The sequence below is a fragment of the Pelophylax lessonae genome (assembly GCF_965119305.1).
Source record: "Pelophylax lessonae genome assembly, chromosome: 3".
Classification (NCBI taxonomy): Eukaryota; Metazoa; Chordata; class Amphibia; order Anura; family Ranidae; genus Pelophylax; species Pelophylax lessonae.
In genome coordinates this window covers 537,817,665-537,839,056 of record NC_138770.1, presented here as the reverse complement: position 1 = coordinate 537,839,056, position 21,392 = coordinate 537,817,665, and the positions used below count along the sequence as shown (strand labels likewise).

The window sequence follows — 21,392 nt, the reverse complement described above, 5'->3', positions numbered from 1 at the left end:
GAAGATAGCTGTGCTGGGAACTTGGCCTGCTCTGATCCAATGATCAGACTTGTCCTGACACACCCTCCCTGCAGAGCCTTTAACTGGGTAGCTCAGTGTGCTGTTGCTGCTCTTCCCCCAGCTGTTATGCAGCTGAGAACATAGGGAATGTGACCAGCTGTGTGCCTGAGCACTATAATGTGACATGTAGTGGCATCTTCTGACCCAAGAACAGATATTGAGCTGTCATTTGGAGTAGTAGCAGCCAGTTCCCTTTGATGGATGTATAAACAACCTTTAGGGCCAAATATCTGTAATGGTTGACTGGTTAGTGCTTGGGCTCGCTCCTTAATCTGACCATGAACCTTTATAATCCAATTAGCACAGGCACCCAGCCCATTGCCCGGATTATAAAGGTTCATGGTCAGATTAAGGAGCGAGCCCAAGCGCTAACCAGTCAACCATTACAGATATTTGGCCCTAAAGGTTGTTTATACATCCATCAAAGGGAACTGGCTGCTACTACTCCAAATGACAGCTCAATATCTGTTCTTGGGTCAGAAGATGCCACTACATGTCACATTATAGTGCTCAGGCACACAGCTGGTCACACTCCCTATGTTCTCAGCTGCATAACAGCTGAGGGAAGAGCAGCAACAGCACACTGAGCTACCCAGTTAAAGGCTCTGCAGGGAGGGTGTGTCAGGACAAGTCTGATCATTGGATCAGAGCAGGCCAAGTTCCCAGCACAGCTATCTTCCATATCTTTATATGTGCGGACTGCATTGTCCACGTACGAGTAACGTAGGAGCAGGATATTCTGGATAAGAAGCCGAGGAGAGGTCTGATCCACCCATTTAAAGGGATCACAGGCGTTGGGGGTCCTTGTGACCTGCCATAATCTGGTAAGAGGCAACGTGTGGCACACCCCAGCACCTGGAGCACTATAGATCTAAACAATCAAGTTTACACAAGCACTCCTTTGTTGCATGAATTGCTCAGGATTACCAAATATATTAGAGACACTTTAATCACATTTTTTAGAGCACTGTAAATCTAATGTTGATATAATTTAAAGGTATATATCACTTGTGATTTAATTTATTTGTGGATGCACTATGAAGCACTTTTCCTGATTTGCAATAATCTTTGCACAAGTAAAGGTTAGCACTTGCACCTTAATTTACTAAGTTGATGCACTAGTAAGCACTTTGATTTGCAATCATTTTTTTTTTTTGCACCAAGTACAGTAACAGCACGTGCACTTTTACTATAATATTGATTATATAATTTTATTGGATTTTTATGAAAATAATTTAGTACCTTATAAAGTGTCCGGTGAGTGTGGTTTTAAAGAATGGATACTGCAAGCTGATATATCCCGTAGTAAGGTTTATTCACTTCCAGCAACAAGGAATGACCTGCTCTGCTGAAGCACCTACCTCTAGCATATTTTGTTCAAGCAGAACGGCATGCTCTATTCTTTTAGAACATATATTTTGTGAAATGGAGGTGTACCATTCAGTGTGCAGTTGAAAACAATGCTTGAAAATTTTCACTAAACTTGCAAGGGTGGTGACAGGGAACTGAGTGGTGGGGGAAGTAGAGATAAAGCTAAATATAGGCTCCAGAGGGGATCTAGCACAGTGAAAAGGGGGTTGGTAGTAATTTGCGGTTCTTTCTCCCTAGCAGATACTTTAAAACCTACTTCCACGTATGAACATGGTCTAATTGTAACATTTTTTTGTTATTGTGCATTAAAGGGTGCTCAAAAATCAGACCTGCATTCTTTTTTCCCAACACACTACACTGCAACGCACAGATGATTCACATCTGTGTGTTGTGGTAACAAAACAAGTAGGCATTTTGAGGTGCGCTTACAAGTTGCCTTTTAAAATGAATGGCACTGCAATGCACCATAACGCAGTTACCTTTTTATTTATTTAGTTATAGCATCCTCTGAGATAGGCTGCTAGTAATCAGTTGAGAAGATTGTGATTATTTTAGGCCGTTCTGTGTCTAACTGGTTGAAGATTTGACTGCCTCCCCCTGCCTTCTGGAAGGTTCTGGAATGTAGTGGTCTAGGAGAGTCAAATGAGCAGCCTTAATATTTATTTGGTCTCAATCCATCCCTGGGGAAGTGTGTCCAGTAAGTGGCTGGAGAGTGTATAAATAGTCTGAGGCTTGGAACATAAGATCCAGGAGAAGTTCCCAGACTAAAGGTCTGCTGCCCTTCTGGGCAGTTCAGCTGTACTCTTACACTTCATCAAGGTCCCAGCTGTGTTAGAGCTGTTGGCCCTATCTTACTGAGCTTTGCTGGAACTGACTGTGGGATTCTACTGAGGATCTGGTCTGGAGATTTCATAGGAGAAATGTCTGGCTGATATTGGAAAGAGGCATCCAAAGATCCAGGGACATTTGTGAGTAAAGGCCCGTGTGAGAGATCCTAGTGACTGTGTACTGCTATTATCCCTCCTGAGTCAATGTCAGCACTTGTTCAAAATGTTGACATTTCCTATGGTGTCCTAGTGCTGATGCAAGGACTATGCTAAGAAGCTTTAAGAAGCTTGAAAAGAGTCCTCATGTTACTAATTTTTTTTTTATATACCACTGGAGTATCCTACAGGTTCCCTACCTACACCTTGTCTAAGTTCAACTTTAATTAAGCATCAAGAAAAGATACCCTTAGACCAAGGGTCTCCAAATGTTCTAAACAAAGGGCCTTTTTACTGTCCTTCAGATATTGGGGGGGGGTCAGATAGTGGCCATTGAGAGTAAACATTGCCCTGGCGTTTGTGGGAGTAAACAGTGCATCTTTGGCATTGGAGGGAGGAATAGTGCCCCATCACTAGTGTTAGTGGAAGAATAGTGCTTCATCCTTAGAGTCAGTGGGGGGAATAATGCCCCATCGCTGATGTCAGTAACAGGGATTATGTCCCATTGTTAGTGTTAGTGGGAGGAATAGTGCCCCAAGGGTCAGATAAAGGCAAACAAGGGGCCGCGTCCAGCCCTCAGGCTGCAGTATGGAGACCACTACCCTAGACTAATCACTGAGCCAAAAGAGACTGAAACTGTGTGTTTGGCTGCAAATACACTAGTTTAAGAAAAGAACCTTGGAACTGCTCAACAGGCCCTTTAGGGGGCGAGTACTACATAGTGAATTTACACATTTACATTTCCACATTTTAATGTCCCAACAACATTGGACAATGACATGTGTATCAGTTGTGGATATTATTAACTGATTCATGACAAATGTTACCATACATGTGTAATAATATCTCTCACCCACAAGTGGTTTAGTGAGTTTTTGATGTTGTGTATTTTAAAGATGGCTGCCGCATTTTCAATGAACCATGTGGTTGTGGAGGGGAAGTGCAACCATGTGTTGATGACCTCACTCACAAAAATGACCTGTGAGTGGTCAAAGGAATGACCACATCCTGTGGGTGGTCTCCGGTATACAGGACTTGAAAAGGGAGTCATTAGCATTGGGGAAAGTGGTTCGTTAGTGGGAGGTTGGCTGCTTGGAGTTGTAGAAACATGCAGTCAAAACCTCATGGTCCTGTTTCCAGTTATCGAGTGCAAGCTGTTGCCAGAGTTAAGTATTATTTGATCTTTCTTTGGGATATTGGAAATAGGAGTGTGTGTTGAAGTCTTGTTATTTGGTGTAACTTTTATATGTAAGGAAGCTTTATGTATTTTGATGTCCAGTTAAGTTTTGTTTTATGCTTTTTATCAAAACTGCTCTTGTTGTGTCTGTTCATTTTAAATATTCACTAGATATTTCAGTGACTGTTGAGTATACCTTCATTATAAATGTTATTGTTTCCCACGTTTGATACAGGCATGCCTTCATAAAATTGATAGTAAAAGTAGGTGGAACTTGGCTCTCAAACTTTTTCAAATTAAGGTTTGCATTTAATGCTGCCTTTGGTTTTTTTTTTTTTTTACTGTTATTATTTCAGATTTGTTATGTTTGCTTACCAGTTAGTGCCGGTTCACACTACTCCGACTTGTCAGGCGACTTGGTCGCTTGACAATTCGTGCTCCATTCTGTGCTATGGGAACCGTTCTAATAGGAGCGACTCAAGTCGCTCCGACTTAGAAAAAGGTTCCTGCACTACATTTGACCTAAGTCGGAGCGACTTGCATTGACTTCCATTATGTGAAGTCCGTGTAAGTCGCGCCGAAGTCGCGGTGCACGGCGACTTCACTAGTCGCCCCCGAAGTCGTGTCGCCATAGTGTGAACCGACTCTTATATAAATGTGGTGGCTGTATAAATTTACTTTTTTCAGGCATTTTTTTTCTTTATTCTAGTGGCACACTTCCTGTCCTGGGATGATAATGCTCACTTACTACTCTAGATATATAGCTGTACAGTTGTCAGCCTAGAATAAGACTGTGGTAGGTCTAAAGCAGTGATGGCAAACCTTGGCACCCCAGATGTTTTGGAACTACATTTCCCATGATGCTCAACGACACTGCAGAGTGCATGAGCATCATGGGAAATGTAGTTCCAAAACATCCAGAGTGCCAAGGTTCGCCATCACTGGTTTAAAGAATGCCTCCTCCTCTCCTCAACTTCATAACATATGAGAGGATTCTGTAGTCCACAGAGGTGAACAGGGCAAGGCTGCTAACACTGCTTAAGACTTCAATGTACCAGAGGCAGAGTACACAGGAAGTTACAAGCACATTGGATACTGGGAAGGATCACCATTTTTTTTTCAATACAGAACAGATATAGAACAGACACAAAAATCCAACAAGCACTTTCAATTGAATATTTAACAGACCAGAAGGAAGCAAATAACAGTAATGTATTGTTAGGGCTTACATAAACTTTAAAGTATAAAGGCACATGGTGCAATCGATTATAGCAGAAATGCTATATCAAATTCACAAGAAACAATCATTTTTGTGTAGATTCCTTACCTGTAACACACATTTTGTGTACATGGATTGTGAACTCTTACAATAACAAACACATGCTGGAAATGGGATCGAATTGTTTTTGGAGTAAATGGTAGGGCTCCTGGCTCTTGGAAGACGACAGTAACAATGTCATTACCAATGTGCCTTTTCCTAAGCAGCTGAGAAAAAAAAAAAAAATTAACATAACTTTCTGATCATATCTACAAATATCTGAAACATATATTTTTTTAACTATAAACCTGTAAGTTTTTATACTTCTGTTCACATTGAAAGGAAATTAACTTAAAGACTCAAAAAAAAAAAAAAAAAAATTTTGATACAAAAATCCCTTTTTTGTACTACTCCATTACATTTTTGGGCAGATGTTAGCAAATTAGCCTCATTAGACAGACAAAGTTAGCACAACTGAAATGCTCAAATCACCAGAGTAGCCCTAGCCCAAATCTTCCTTGATGGACAGTTCACACAGGTAACAGCTAATTAATATTCAAATAGATCTGTCATGATGGAGATGGACAAGGGTGCCATTTAAATTTTTAATTACATGACTGTTAATCAGCCATGATCAGTGATTTGCATTCCAAATTACTGATCTAGAAGTATATAGATCAGGAAAGTATGAGAAAAGTCAAAATAATTTTTTGGGGGCCAGTACTGAAGATGTATTATGACAGACAATTTAGTATTTTTACAAGAAAAAGTTAGTAATGGCAGTCCCTATAGTTTTTTATGACAGGTTTGCTCTTTAAAATACTTTTTCTTTCTTGAAATTCAAGAAACTAAAAGCAAAACATGATCCTTTTACATATATAAAAGTATAGTATAAAAATATTGTATATTTAGTATAAAAAAACAAAATATACTTTATATAGTAATATAGTTATATAGTAATATACTATACTAAATATACTATAGTATATTTAGTATAAAAAAACTAAAGTGTATGTCTGGGAAAAGTAAAAAAAAAAAAAAAAACGCATGTAGAATTTCTTATGTTTTATCCTTTATAAATGATGGTACAGAAAGAGAACGCTTGATCTGCTAAAAATACTGTGAGCTCCTAAAGGAGTTGTAAGGTCAGAAGGTTTTTTTTCCTTTTATCCTAATGCATTCAAAGAAATATCCGTTTATCTACAGTTCCAGCAAGAAAAACTGGGGCTGATTTACTTAATATGAGGTGCAGTCCTGCATAGAAACTAGGGATCGACCGATATCCGCAAGGCCGATATATCGAGGGCCGATATTGACTTTTGCTGATATATCTGTATCGGCCCCTAAAATGGCCGATATTGCCGATATTGTAAATATTGAGTGAGAAGGTTGGAAGTTAGGGAGCGCTTCTGGTAATAATTGTATTAATGAAATCAGTCAAAAACACCTGATGGTAAACGGCATAGTGGTGGAAAAAACTACACAGTTTATTGCATAAAATCAATAAGTTAAAAACACACTCTGGTCAGATGTGTACTTGCCCCCACCGCCTATGTACTGCTAGCTGGGTTTCTGGCCAGTGTCAATGTCCCCAGCAGGCATCCGTGCCGTCATAAGGATGGATGGATGCATGCTTGATGTGACAGGGCTCCAGGTGGACCAACGATACACAGACCGATACAGGAAACACTTGCGCCGCACAGCTGATGCGGTGGCGGCGCGGGAGATGACGTCACTCCACCGCACCGGCAAGAGACAGGGAGGAAGAGCCAACGGTCCTGTCACCATGATGCTTGCCGGCGCGGTGGAGTGACGCCATCTCCCGCGCCGCCACCGCTTTAGCTGTCCGGTGCAAGTGTTTCCTGTATAGGTCTTCTGTATACCGTTGGTCCACCTGGAGCCCTGTCACATCAAGCATGCATCCATCCATCCTTGTGACAGCACGGACGCCTGCTGGCGACATTGACACTGGCCAGAAACCCAGCTAGCAGTACATCGGTGGTGGGGGCAAGTACACATCTGACCAGAGTGTGATTTTAACTTCTATTGATTTTATGCAATAAACTGTGTAGTTTTTTCCACCACTATGCTGTTTACCATCAAGGTGTTTGTGACTGATTTCATTAATACAATTATCAGAAGCGCTCCCTAACTTCCAGCCCTCTCACTGATCTGACTCTGCACCCAGGAGTCCCCATCGGAGCTGATGAGGTTATACACAGGCTTTTCATCCACTGGTTGTTTGGGCACCCTGTCTCTCTTTGTCTGCCCTCCACAAGAGTACCTGTGAAGTAATAAAAATAAAAATACATTTTTTTTAAATGTGCGAAAATATCGGCCAATACAGATATGCATTGGCAAAAAAATCTGTATTGGCAACGGAAAACGGATATCGGTCGATCACTTATAGAAACCAATCAGCTTCCAGGAATTTTAGTCAAAGCTCAAAGTGTTACTAAACCCAGGACTCTGCATTCACTATATCTGGTCTCTCACAATACACCGGACATGGAAATTCAATTATTTTAATAAATATAAACTGCTAAATACCTTTTCTGATCAGCAGTATATAGAAGTCTTGTGACTGGTTAAAGCTTGTAGGAGGAGTTTTTATTCTACTCTGACTGTCCTATGAGGCTGCAGGAGCCTTGACCCTCTGTCTGGACAGTGCTTATTAGCCCTTTGCTGATCACATGCACTCTCCCAAGAAAAAACTCTCTAGCAATACACACTAAACTGAGCATGTACAGAGTAACTCAAAAGGCTCTTTCTCATCAGAAGATGGATTGGGGACAGTGGAAAAAGGTGAGGATCAGAGAAGACAGGATCAAACAGCATTTTTTATACAATGCAGTGGATTAACCCTTTAGGATCCACAGTGAGTATAACAAGCATGCTTTACTGTATATAAAGACTGATCTTACTGTTGTGGGTTTAGTAACACAAGCTGACATTAGAAGTGGATTGGCTGTTGTGCAGAGCTGCACCAGATTTTGCACCCTCTAGTTTTAGTATATACACCCCCCGTGTGATAGTAACTATTTGCTGTGTTTAGTTTGAAAAAAGAGATATAGGGATCCTCCAACCGTAACTGTAAATCATAAGTGCAGATACACAGTACATATAAGTAAAGCAGATCTTCACTGCATCTGAGCACCACAAGCCAAAAACACTACTTAATTTATTTTTAATAGTCAAAGCAAACTTCCCCAACCATCCATGTCTCCATGCTTTATTTTGTTGAGAAATCACTTGAAAAATCACCCCCTAGAATTTCTGCCCGTGGCCAACTTGAGTAAGGACAAATCATTCATGTAGCATTTACTTCCTGCCCTTAGCTCAAACAAGCATGCAGGAGAGAGTGCTTAGCTGAAAAATCCCCTCCTCCCCTGCTGAAAACTCATGGGATGTATGACATCATTTGCCTAGGCAAGAAACCAGGAAGTAACTGATTAAATGTAAAAAAAAAAAAAAAAGTTTAATACAAGTAAATTTAACATACTTTAAAGGGAGTTTTACTGCAAGGTGTTTTGCAATAAATGTAGAGTGTATCAGAGCTGAAGGCCATAAAAGTGAAAATCTTAAATAGGTGCTTGGCATAAGCTGTTGAGGAGGAAGTAAATGTAATAGAGACAGATGTACTTTTTAAAATAGGAGCATGAATGTAATTATACATCATATATTATTGTTAACCTATGAGTGAGATTTGTTCCTAATTTTTTCAGCAGTTTGGGTGAACCTTTATGGGTGGCATGTTTCTATAGTTGCAAAAGCTTTGCGATTTGGGGAAAAAGGTTGAAGAGATTCTGAGAAACAATACAAGTTACATTTCGTGGAATTGAAGAAGTTAAAGCAGAGATATGGTATTCAGAAAACTGTGAAAACATGTACTATAGGGCGCAAATACCTAATGCATTAGCTTCAAAATAGATTATTGTAAAATCATAAAATGATCACATAATCACAAAAGCAGAATAAAATCAAACTAGACAATAGCAGCAATTCCGCAAGTATAGGAAGCACATATAGCTCTGAGGAAGGGGGTCTGTCCCCAAAACACGTAAACTTCTCCATTGTGTGGAATCGGTGGGGATGCCAATTGTCTAGCTTGATTTTATTCTGCTTTTGTGAGTATTTTACCATTTTATGATTTTACAATAAACTATTTTGGAGGTAATGCACTAGGCGTTTGCGCCTTCTTGTACATGTTTTTACAGTTTTCTGAAGATTGCCCAGTTTGAGGAGGGCTGCATTGCTGAAATCATTACGTGGCACAGTCCCTGGGTGAAATTCCTTGGTCTGAGCGCTGCATGGTCTTTTTACTTTTCGTCTAGAGATATGGTGTATAATACCTAGTAGGTAATAAGGGTAGGATTAGAAAAATGGAGAAAAGGTGTTTTAACAGGGCACACATTTGACACAATAAGATCATGGTGGAGTTAATGGACTGGGAAAGTCCCAAACAAAATATCAGAGGAATGAAATTAGAAGTAGAAGAAGAAATCAGGCCATCAACATGAAAGATGAAATCCACAATAATAGGGGTAGATACAGTACAGTAAACCCCCGCTCCATCGCGGTTCAGTTTTTGCGGTCCCGGTATATTGCGTTTTTTTTCGTAATGTTATTTTACTATATAAATCATTGAAAATGAAATATTTTTGTGTTTTCCATAGCTCTTGCTATGTCTCTCAGTATCTTTTATGTGTTTAAATGAGTTTCTATTGTTTTAAAAGTGTGTTTAACCACTTAAGCCCCGGAGGATTTGGCTGCTAAAGGACCAGGGGTTTTTTTGCGATTTTTTACTGCGTGACTTTAACGGACAATTGCGCGGTCGTGCGACGCTGTACCTAAACGAATTTGACGTCCTTTTTTTCCCACAAACAGAGCTTTCTTTTGGTGGTATTTGATCACCTGTGCGATTTTTTGATCACGCGCTATAAACAAAAAAAGAGCGTAAATTTTGCAAAAATAACAATATTTTTCACATTTTTTTATATGAAATTCCCCAAAAAAAAAAGTAAAAATCAAAATTTTTTAACATTTTTCGGCCAATTTGTTTTATGCTACCTATGTTTGGTAAAAAAAATCGCAAAAAGCGTATTTTGATTGGTTTGCGCAAAAGTTATCGCGTTTACTAACAAAGAGAAAGATTTTTGTCATTTTTGGTGTTTTTTTTTTTAACGCGTAATGGCGGCGATCTGCGATTTTTTTTTCGGTACTGCGACATTGCGGCGGACAGATCGGACCCTTGACTGACATTTTTGACACTTTTGGGGTTACCAGTGACATTACTGCAGTAATCAGTGCTATACATATGCACTGTTACTGCAAAAATGACACTGGCAGGGAAGGGGTTAACTTTATTGGGAAGGGAGGGGTTAAGTGTGTCCTAGGGGCGTGCTTTCTACTGTGTAGGGACATTGCTATTGGTGTAAAAGCAAAGATCAACCGTTCTACATAGTAGAACGGTCAGATCTTTACTTTTACACAGGGAGAACTGACAGGCAGCTTGTTTACACAAGCTGCTCTGTCTTTCTCCCTTCACAGGAGCGATCGTAGTGTGGCCGGCGGACATCGAGTCCGCCGGTCACACGCACTGACTTGCCTGTGAACGAGCCGCGGCGGGCGCGCGCCTCGGCGGGCGCGCGCCCGCTCGCTATAGGCTCGCAAGTCAGTGACAGGCGAGTGACGTACCGATACGTCACTCTGCCTGGCCGGGGCTGACCGCCGCAGTATATAGTCGTGCGGCGGTCGGCAACCGGTTAAAGACCTTAAAATGCTTCTACACGTACAGTGACAGTAAAAAAAAACATGCCTACAATGCATTTTAATAGGGTTTTTCTATTTCGCAGATTTTCACTTTTCGCGGCTGGGTCCGGAACGTAACCCCCGCAATGGAGGGGGGTTTACTGTATATCACAACATAGAAAGATATATAACTAGGCAGAAAAGTGGTCTAGGTGAGATTAGCTAGAATTATAAATTACTGTATGGATTCTAGACGTATTCTCACCAGGACCTCTTCATTCTGTGCACCATGGCCTCATTCATTCCTGTGGGGAGAATGGTTCTGTTTATAGTATAGAGCCCATAGAAAGGAATAGGGTTGAGGTCCTTGGACTTGTGTTAATGGGTAAATGGAGCTTGTCTTTGACACCAGTTTGAAACACTTCTGAGGTCAGAATTCACCGACAGGGCCATTTATTCTGCAACTGCCATCTTCCTGAAATGAATATGACCTGTTTTAAGCCACTTTGGAATTTCCATAGACTTGTTTTAGGAGAGAAGCAGTTTCTGACACAAGCAAAAACCTGTTGACAAAAGCCAGTATTTTTTAAGCCTAATTCCAACTAAACTTTTTTTATTTTGGAAAGATTAATAAGAAGTAAAAAGGTTTTTTATTTATTTCTGCTTGTAATCCTCTTGGGGAGATTTTCCCTAATTTTCTGTCCTAGTGATAGCCTTACAGGAAAAGGAGAGAGAGGATACAAATGGGACAGAAGGGCGCAAACAAAGATAATAACATTCTAATAGGTTTTAACCATTCCTCAGTCCAACAAAATGTCTACTGAAATCCCTGGCATTGCCTGTTTCCCTTTTCAAGAGCTTTGTATTTTGTATCACCTGTCCTGTCAGAAGGTAAGTAAATTTTCCCAAAAGTGCTGCAAGATGCAGTACAATCCTGACAAAAGCATAAAGTCTTCCCAGCTCCGAAAAACATTTTGGCTGGAACTGAACTTTAAGCGAACATGAATATGTTTAGGTACTACCCAGTTTAAAATCATAGGCGAGCAAAGGAGGAACACATTCTAAAGATCAAATCACATAATTTAAAAAGGTAAATAAGGAAAGCAAATGGTCATGAAATATCTAAAATTTTCTTTTATGCTAGAAGGAAAAAAAATTGACAGAAGGAATAGCAGTCATTACAGTGGTACAATGGGCAAAATAAAAAAATAGAAAATCTGTTATACTGTTATATACTCTGTCAGTAGCCGTAACACATCAGTTTATGTTTTTCTGAGCCCCCCACTCCACTTAATTTCTGCTTTCTGCATTAGGATGACAACACAGTTTGCTCTGCAGTGAAATCACAGAGTAGCCTTGTCACTGTTAGGCAGGGTATTGTTAGACGGAAATGTTGTTTCAAATGGACTACTGTATGTAGAAGAAAAAAAAAATAAAGCCCAATCCCAGCTAGCACATTTTAGTAGTTACACCAATTAGGTTTTTCTTTTGGAAGAAAGGTGTAAACAATACCAATAAAAGTTGACCTTGGTAGGCACTTTTAGAAGTGTTATATGGTTTGTCCCGACCGGCAAATTTGCTGGACAGTTTGGACTTTTATAGAAAGTGGAAAATAATGTATCTATTGGCAAGATCAACAGGAATTTAGATGATGCTACAGGGAAGACTCAGAAAAACACAAAACTGCTGTGTTAATGCTGCACAGCAAGGCCTAGGTAGACATAACTTACAAAATGCAGTAATATTAAAGCAAAAGTAAGACATAGAAATCGTTCCTTGCTTTACTTGATTTAAGTCTTAAATTATTCATAAACTGAGCATGTATTCTACATGTCTATATTTTAGAGATATGGCCTGGAGATGTAAAATGAGTTACAATATAAATATTTAAAATGATTTTGACAATGCATTTTATAGACATAAATTATTTTTAAACCAACTCTGTCTCTCAAAATTAAATGTGGATTTAAGATGGCTCTATGAAGAAAGTAATACTTACCTCATCTACTGCCTGCACAGCTGAATATCACTCCGATAACTACAAATTTCCAACTAAAAACTCCTACAGAAACTGACACTTCTGGGGACATCGATCTCCTTCTCCCCCCACTGCATTCAATGGTTCCAATCCACCAATCCCTAAATCACCACTGCATCCTGTAGTGATGTAGGTGTCAATGAGAGGAACCACTGAGACCAGTGAGGGACCAGAAGATTGACACTATTAACTCTGCAACCACTATGACCCCTATCCCAAAACAGAAAGCTTTGCTTCCTCAGATAGACTAGCCAATCTATAAAACGCAAAAATAAAACTGATTGTAGTCCAACTTTCTTCCATGGAGAAAAACATTCATTCAGACCCCTTATTAGCAATGCGAAAATTATATACAGACAGCCTTAAAGAAGTCACGTGTCTTTGACGCAACGCGTCGGTAGGAGCCAGGCAATGCCACTTCCAGTCAGGGGCTGGAAACTCGGATTTGTCTTTCGCTTGTGTGAACCTGCGGTCCTATTCATTTGATGTTTAGTGATGTTTTAACTGAAAGTCTACACATTTATAAATAAACCTGTTTATTACTACTACACCATGTGGATTTTCATTTCCCTTCCATGTGTTGGCCATCTGAGCATCATCATCATTTAACCACTAAAAGCTATGTTCCTATTAGAGACTATTCAATAGAAGAGAGTTACATTGATCCTTAAGGTAAGCAGCCATTGCGCAGTGGTGAAGTACATGGATAAGACATTGGATTGCGTGGAATAATAAATGTCACTTTATTTGAATAAGCAATACAGCACTTTGCTTTATGTTTGAAAGACCTTTTCTCAGGTATGTGTGGCCTGCACAGCAATGGATTTTGGATGCACTGCCCAACAGGGCTGATATGAACTTATGTCATGTTTATACTGAGCCATATTGTTGTATATATTATATATTTTTATGTATGTCTTTGGTTATATATATATATTCACATATTTATGGGAATTCTTTTATGCTATTGCTTGGGAGTTCATATAGTTGTTGAAGCACTTTTTGTAATTTACACTGATTAGCATGGAGCTATAATATACATTTCTGGATTTAGCTCCACACTATTTCTAACAATCTTGATATACAGACCAAATTTCTGATATATGTATGCATAAAATGCAGGTAACCCTTTATAATGTATTTATAATACTTATAACAATTGTAAGACAGCCAAATCCAACTGCTAAGAAAAACTGTTACAAATGTTGACAACTCTCCAGCTCAATAATCTGCTTTAGCTCCACCAACTATGTAGTAGTGACTAGTTTGTTACAAATTTCATGGAAAGTTCAGGTAGGTCCCCATATTACATAGTTTTGGTAAATTCAAGGAATATTGTTCAGTCAGAATGTAACATGTATGATGAGCTTTACTGTACAGTAGTGAACCACTTAATGGGCAGTCAGAAGGGGTGCGTGCTTTTATTTTTCATTTAGGTGACTCGCTAGTTAGAGAAGCCAGATGAGACTGAAAGCCCCTGAGCTTGTAACTGTAAAACAAATCAGCAATGACAGCTTCCATATACCTATCATTTCACACTCACATCAAATGAAACCTGCTATGGAGCCAGGCTAAGGAAATTCAAGTATTTACATACTCTTAAAGTGGTTGTAAAGACAGATTTTTTTTTTTTTTATCCTATTGCATTTTATGCATTAAGATAAACAAATCTTCTTTGTGCAGCAGTCCCCCTCAGCCCCCCTAATACTTACCTAAGGTACATCTAGATCCAGCAATGTTGCATGAGAGACTCGGCTGTCCGGGACTGCCCTCCGGGACTCCCCTCCTCATTGACTGAGTCAGCAGCTCGGAGCCATTGGCTCATGCTGCTGTCGATCAAAGTGAGGGAGCCAATAAGGAGAGAGAAAGGGCGTGGGGCCAGGTGGAGGTTTTGTGTCTGAATGGACACAGGAAGCTGCGGCGCAGGTGCCTCAATAGCAAGCTGCTTGCTGTGGAGGCACTCAACAGGAAGGAGGGACCAGGAGCACAGAAGAGGGACCAGAGAAGAGGAGGATCCATGCTGATCTGTGCAAAACCAACACACAGAGCAGGTAAGTAGAACATTTGTTATTTTTAACCCCCAAAAAAACAAGACTTTAATATCAGTTTAACAAGTAATAATTAAGGTTTAAATAGACTAGATAAAAAAAAAAATATAGAACAATGTCTGGAAGAAAATGGTTTATACATATTATATTTGTCACTAAATGAAGTTCACTTAGTTAGGGGCAGAGGTTGCCATCATCTCTTTGCCTATAGCTATACCATGTGAATATGCTCTTGATGGTACATTCAGAGGCAAACAAAAAATCGAAAATCGACATTATATAAAATCAGGATAAGACAGGATGGGTCAGAGACAAGTTGGAGAGCAATGGGTTGTTAATCTTTTGTAAGTACTGTAACCTGGGGTAGCTCTGGAATGACCGCCAGCCAGTTTGATGAAAGCAAAACAGTTCATTTATTTTAATCACAGCTAAACAAAAGACAGCTTAATTCAGCCAAAGTAAACAAACAGTCCAAATCCAGGTATTGGTAATTAATCAGCAGGCTCACCACTAGTCTTTGGTCCCATACAGGGGTCAGGCTCCTCCAAAGTAAGGGTGCCAGGCAGGCCACACAGGGGGGTTAGCAGCCCGTGTCTCAGCTTGTCTGAGAGCTTCCACTTGCTACACAGCTAGTGAGTCTCTCTCTTCCATTCACTTCCTTGACACGGGTGCTGATTTCCTACCTTTCAAGCCTCCCTCACCTGGGACTTAACCCCTTTGGGACCAAAGTCCTGGTAGTCAGGGATTGAAGGCTCTCCCCCCCCCCCCCCCCAAGTCTCTTTGAACCTTCGAAATCTTGGGTCCCAGATATAAACTTAGCAATCCAGAGAGTCCTGGAAGTCAGTCCTCTCCAGCCAAACTTAATCCAGAACACCTCACCCTGCATGGGTGATAACCCCTGAGTACCAAAAAAGCTCTGCAACTGTCCCCAAATATCGGGGGAATGTACCCGCCATCCAAGACACATTCCCGATGTCCTGTACAGTACTTTTGTATGAACTATATGGACAGAATTCTGTTGGAATATATTTTTAAATTAGATATGCTCTTCAAATTTTTTCACTTTGTAAGGTGGCATAATATCCCTGATGAAGAAGCTATATACTGTACAGCATAAAGTTTGAAAAGTGTTGGATTTCCCACTCCATCCAAACAAGATAAAACTTTGTTGTTATACAGGAACAAATAATTTTTGGGAGTACCGCCCACCAAATAACTAGTATTTTGCATATCCATTTTGAGTGAATCACATTATATAGCTGAAAAATATAACAATTTTCATTAGCAAAATATATGACATAGTGTTGGTCCAAGAAGCTGTAGGCCCACTGGAGCCAATGAATATAAAATATTTAATTTAAGGAAAAATATCCACAAAAAAAAATAATTTTTGTAATTTTAATACTGCATTTTATGTTTTTATTCTTGCATACACAACCCTTATTATAGAACATTAACACTGACACATTAGTGAAAATGTTTGGGGTTTAGACCAAACCACCAGAACCCTGGTGTTACTCTAATAGACACTTTTTGATATATTTTATATGCATGTTCTACGATTCAAGTGGGCAGCTTTCAACAATAGCCACAGTGGGAGATTAGTCCATTAGCGCTGTACAGCTGTTTGAAGGCATCTGTCAGATTCTATTAAAATCTGTATGTTATGTGTATGGCCAGCTTTAGTATGTTGATCACACTAATGTCTTTGCTGTGTAATCCAGACTGCAAACACGTGTAACAGCATTTGTTTTACCTGGATGAGAAAAGGTTATCTGCAGAGTGCTTCCCTATCCTCCCTCTGCACAGTAAATTTTAGAATCTTGATATCCCTCTGCAGTTGGCAATGTGCTATAAGATTTTTTGTTGTTCTCTATGTGTGAATGCAGTGTTGTTCCTCAATGAGTAAAACTGACTTGTGTTTTCTGTTGTATTATGTGATAATTATTATTATACAGGATTTATATAGCGCCAACAGTTTGCGCAGCGCTTTACAATGTGAGGGAAGACAAAACAGTTACAATACAATTTAAAACAGGAGGAACTAGAGGGCCCTGCTCGTTAGAACTTACAATCTAGAAGGGAGGGTCAAGTGAAACAAAAGGCAATAACAGTGGGGGATGGGCTGGTGGAGAAAATGGAGGTACATTTGTTAGGTGTGGGTAGGATAGGCTTCCCTGAAAAGGAGGGTTTTCAGAGATCGCCTAAAAGCTAATAGAGTAGGAGATAATTGGACAGATAAGGGTAAGGAGTTCCATAGGATTGGAGAGGCTCTGGAAAAGTCCTGGAGGCGAGCATGGGAGGAGGTGATGAGGGAGCTAGAGAGCAGGAGGTTTTGAGAGGAACGAAGAGAGCGATTAGGTTGGTATTTTGAGACTAGGCTAGTGATGTAGCTAGGGGCTAAGCTGTGGATTGCTTTGTAAGATGTTGTAAGTATTTTGAATTTAATTAGTTGGGTGAGCGTAAGCCAGTGGAGGACTTGACAGAGAGGAGCAGCGGACACTGAGCGATTGGTAAGGTGGATGAGTCTGGCGGCAGCATTCATGATGGATTGAAGGGGGGGATAGCCTGTGTAGAAGTATGCCAACGAGAAGGGAATTGCAGTAGTCGAGGCGCGAGATGACCAGGGAGTGAACTAAGAGCTTTGTTGTGTCTTTGGTTAGAGAGGGGCGTATTTTGGAGATGTTGCAGAGGCTGAGGCTGCAAGATTTGGACAGCGATTAGATGTGGGGTTTGAAGGAGAGTTCAGAGTCCAGGACAACACCTAAGACCTTGGCATGCGGGGATGGGCTGATAGTAATGCCATCGATATTGACAGAGAAATCAGGGGAAGGGGCACGTGGTGGAGGAAAAATGATAAGCTCGGTTTTGGATGGATTGAGTTTGAGGAAGTGGTGAGACATCCAGACCGATATATCTGATAGTAAATTAGTGATACGTGAGGAGACTGAGGGAGAGAGCTGAGGGGTGGATAGATAGATTTGGGTATCGTCAGCGTAGAGATGGTATTGGAAGCCGTGGGAGGCTATCAGCTGACCCAGAGAGGAGGTGTAGATTGTACATTGTAGAATTGTACATAACGCTAAAGGTGCGGTTGGATAAGTAGGAAGATAACCAGTGAAGAGTACAGTCACGGAGACCAAAGGCATGGAGTTTTTTGAGGAGGAGGGGATGGTCAACCGTATCAAAGGCAGCAGAAAGGTCCAGAAGTAGGAGTACAGAATAGTGTCCATTGGTTTTGGCCATTAGTAGATCGTTTGTCAGTTTTAGGAGAGCAGTTTCAGTGGAGTGTTGAGGCCGAAATCCAGACTGAAGGGGATCAAGGAGGCTTTTATCAGCAAGGTGGTCGCACAGTCGGTTGTAGACTAGACGTTCGAGGAGTTTGGATGAAAAGGGGAGCAAGGAAATAGGGCGTAGGTTGTTCAGATCGGTTGGGGCCAGTGAGGGCTTTTTAAGCATGGGGCTGACTAGTGCATGTTTTAGAGAGTTGGAGAAGATGCCAGAATAGAGGGAGAAATTGAAGATGTGGGTTAGAGAGCGTAGAATAGGGCCAGAAGGTGAACGTAGCATTTGCGAGGGAACAGGATCCACAGGTCGTTAAGTGGACGTTAGCAAGTAGTTTAGCAACCTCATCTATAGTGGCGGGGTTGAATGAGGGAAGAAATGATCGCACCTGTGGGCATGAAGCATAAGGCTTGGAAGGTATCTGAACAGCAATGATCTCCTTACAGATTGTATAATTGTATCAATCTTCTCTTTGAAGTGGTAGGCAATCTCCTGGGCAGTGAGTGAGTCGGTGGGGGGGGGGGGGGATAAAGCATACTCTATTTTCCACCTATACCCTAGCACTAGGGTGTATGGGAGGGTATGGAAGGGTAGCTTAGCTAGTTTCTTATGCTATGCAGCCTGGTCTGGATTGCTTTGCACTGTTTATAATTAGCCAACGCTGTGTGTATGAGCTTCAGGATAAAAACGGCTAAGTGTGGTCATGTGACCTCTTTTTTCCTGACCAGTTTTAGGGCCGGTTCTCACCAGGAGTCGCACAGGAACGTGTTGCGCATTCCTGGGCGAATCACTTGCGATGCAGTGTGGTGCGATTTGAGCCTATTCATTTTGAATGGGCTGAATCGCACTTCACTGCACCAAAAGTATTGCATGTACTACTTAACCACTTTACCACCGGAGGATTTTGCTGTCTTACGTCCAGGCCACTTTTTGCGATTCGGCACTGTGCGACTTTAACTGACAATTGCGCGGTCGTGCGACGCCGTACCCAAACGAAATTTACGTCCTTTTTTTCCCACAAACAGAGCTTTCTTTTGGTGATATTTGATCACCTGTGCGATGTTTACTTTTTGCGCTATAAACAAAAAAAGAGCGTTTATTTTGAAAAAAAATAACAATATTTTTAAAAAAATTTTATATGAAATTTCCCCCCAAAAAAATGTAAAAATCAAATTTTTTTTACATTTTTGGCCAATTTGTTTTCTGCTACCTATGTTTGGTAAAAAAAAAAAATCACAATAAGCGTATTTTGATTGGTTTGCGCAAAAGTTATTGCATTTACTAACTAAGGGAAAGATTTCTGTCATTTTTGGTGTTTTTTTTTTTTAATGAGTAATGGCGGCGATCTGCAATTTTTTTTGCGGGACTGCGACATTGCGGCGGACAGATCGGACCCTTGACTGACATTTTTGACACTTTTGGGGTTACCAGTGACATTACTGCAGTAATCACTTCTATATATATGCACTGTTACTGTAAAAATGACACTGGAAGAAGGGGTTCATTTTATTGGAGAGGGAGGGGTTAATGTATGCCTGGTGCTTACTGACGTGTGTGGGGGGAGGTGACTGAGTGAGTCAGGGACAGATCGGATGTTCAGCTATGCTGAACACTGCGATCTGTCACTCCCTGTCACTGAGGAGATCCGCCCGCTCTGTTTACACAGGCGGGCGGATCTCCAAACTAGATTCCCCGACGATCGGGGAAGAGCAGCGGCGATCGCCGCCGCTCCTCCCCTGGCCCGACTCCCGCTGTGAATGAAAACAGCGGGAGCGCGCCTCCGGCGGCGCCTACAGGGGGAGGAGTCCAGCGACGTAGTACTACGTCGCTGGACGATAACGAACCACTTTGCCACAGTACGGTCAACGTGAACGGTCGGCAAGTGGTTAAAAGAACGCACTGCAACCAAATTGCATGGTACTTCTGTACCATGCGATCTGATGTAGGCAAACACACTGCGTTTGTGACCTGAATTTGGGGTTTTGTTAACTGCTTCCCAACCAGCTGCCGCAGATATACTGTGGCAGGCTGGCTCTCCTGCGCAAACCGCTGAACCCGTACGGTGGCTCGTTGGAGCACGTCTCACGCTGGCGCGATCACATGCCCGCTCTCTAGCCCTGCAACTAAGCAACAGGTCACCATCATGGTGGTATCTCCCCATCCTTGGGGGATGATCAGAATATTGAGCCTCCGTTTTTGCAATCGCAATTACTCTATGTGACTCTTCTTTACCTGACTAAAGGCCATATGGTTATTAAACGGCCTTTAGAGCCCATATGTTGTTAAACATCAGTACCATCCAGTTACAGCTCCAGTTGGACCAGGAGTATGTTTTTGCAGACACCCTAACAATTATATCTTGATTCTACCCTGTTGGCTTTTCTGATCATCCCCCTCGATTTATCCCTTTTATAAGCACCCTTACAGAGTGTTGAACCAGGGCTCCAGACGAAGCTGAATTGCGAAACATTTCAGCCTAGCTCACATTCCGCTTATTGTTGGCACCTGTAACAATTTCATCTATAGAGCCCCAGGAGGGAATTGGTATTATATGCCTCCCTCTGGAGAATGTCTATAATAGAATCAATGTCACAGAGTATATGTATTCATATGTGCTTCACAATGTGGTAGTTTGCAATTACCATTCTATTGTATTGCTTTGTTTTTTCCTTTTTGTATAGATCGGCAATTGTTTGTCAATAATTTTAATCTACCATAAATAAATGTTAGGTTTTATATCTGTGCCAGTAAAGTCCATGTTTTCCATATTCCAAATCTAAGTAATGGTAAGGTGCAATATATACAATTTTTCTTTTGGGGTTTGGGTGGGAAGCCTAGTGTCACTGCACACCTTCACCATCACAGGAGTGATTCAATCATTCACTCTATCAGGATCTGATTCCAACCCACTCACATGCACCTTCTCCACCCCCTGATGCAGTAGTTCTGAGCTCTGCAAAGGCTTTATTCAACTTTGGTCAAAGCTGTACAGCTTGTTTCTATCTAAGTAACCCCTTATCTGCATAGGCAGTTTTTTTAGTAATGGTGAACTAACCCTTTAAGCATTCGATGAGGTTCTGGAATATTAAACCACTGGGCATCAATACATATAAAGTGAGAAAAGTACAATTTTCTTTACTATAGTTTTCAACATAGAATGAACTTGTTGTGTGTTTTGTGTTGTGTATGTTTTGTTGTGTGGTGTGTTGTGTGTGTGTGCATATTTTTTTGGTGAAAGAAGCCACACATTTTGGATTGTTTGAAGGTCACATCAAATACATCACAACAAGAGAAGGTAAAAACATACCTGTTGTCTGTTTTTGGGCATATATGGTAGCATTGTAGAGACATGAAACATGAGTTCATAATCCTTATACGTGGTATAAAGGGAATGTGTTCCTGTAGAGTCAGCTAAAAAAAA

The 21,392-nt window shown here is 40.9% G+C and overlaps 1 protein-coding gene across 3 annotated transcripts in view; it reads right to left on the bottom strand.

Annotated features, from left to right (window-relative positions):
- SIPA1L2 (signal induced proliferation associated 1 like 2) overlaps positions 1–21,392 on the bottom strand; it is a 601,890-nt gene that overhangs the window by 388,375 nt on the left and 192,123 nt on the right. For all 3 annotated transcript variants that reach the window (XM_082249126.1, XM_082249125.1, XM_082249127.1), the window contains exons 6-7: positions 21,279–21,382; positions 4,919–5,076 (exon numbers count right to left, since the gene is read on the bottom strand). In XM_082249126.1, coding sequence (XP_082105252.1) covers positions 4,919–5,076; positions 21,279–21,382 — 262 coding nt within the window. The remainder of the gene's footprint in view (positions 1–4,918; positions 5,077–21,278; positions 21,383–21,392) is intronic.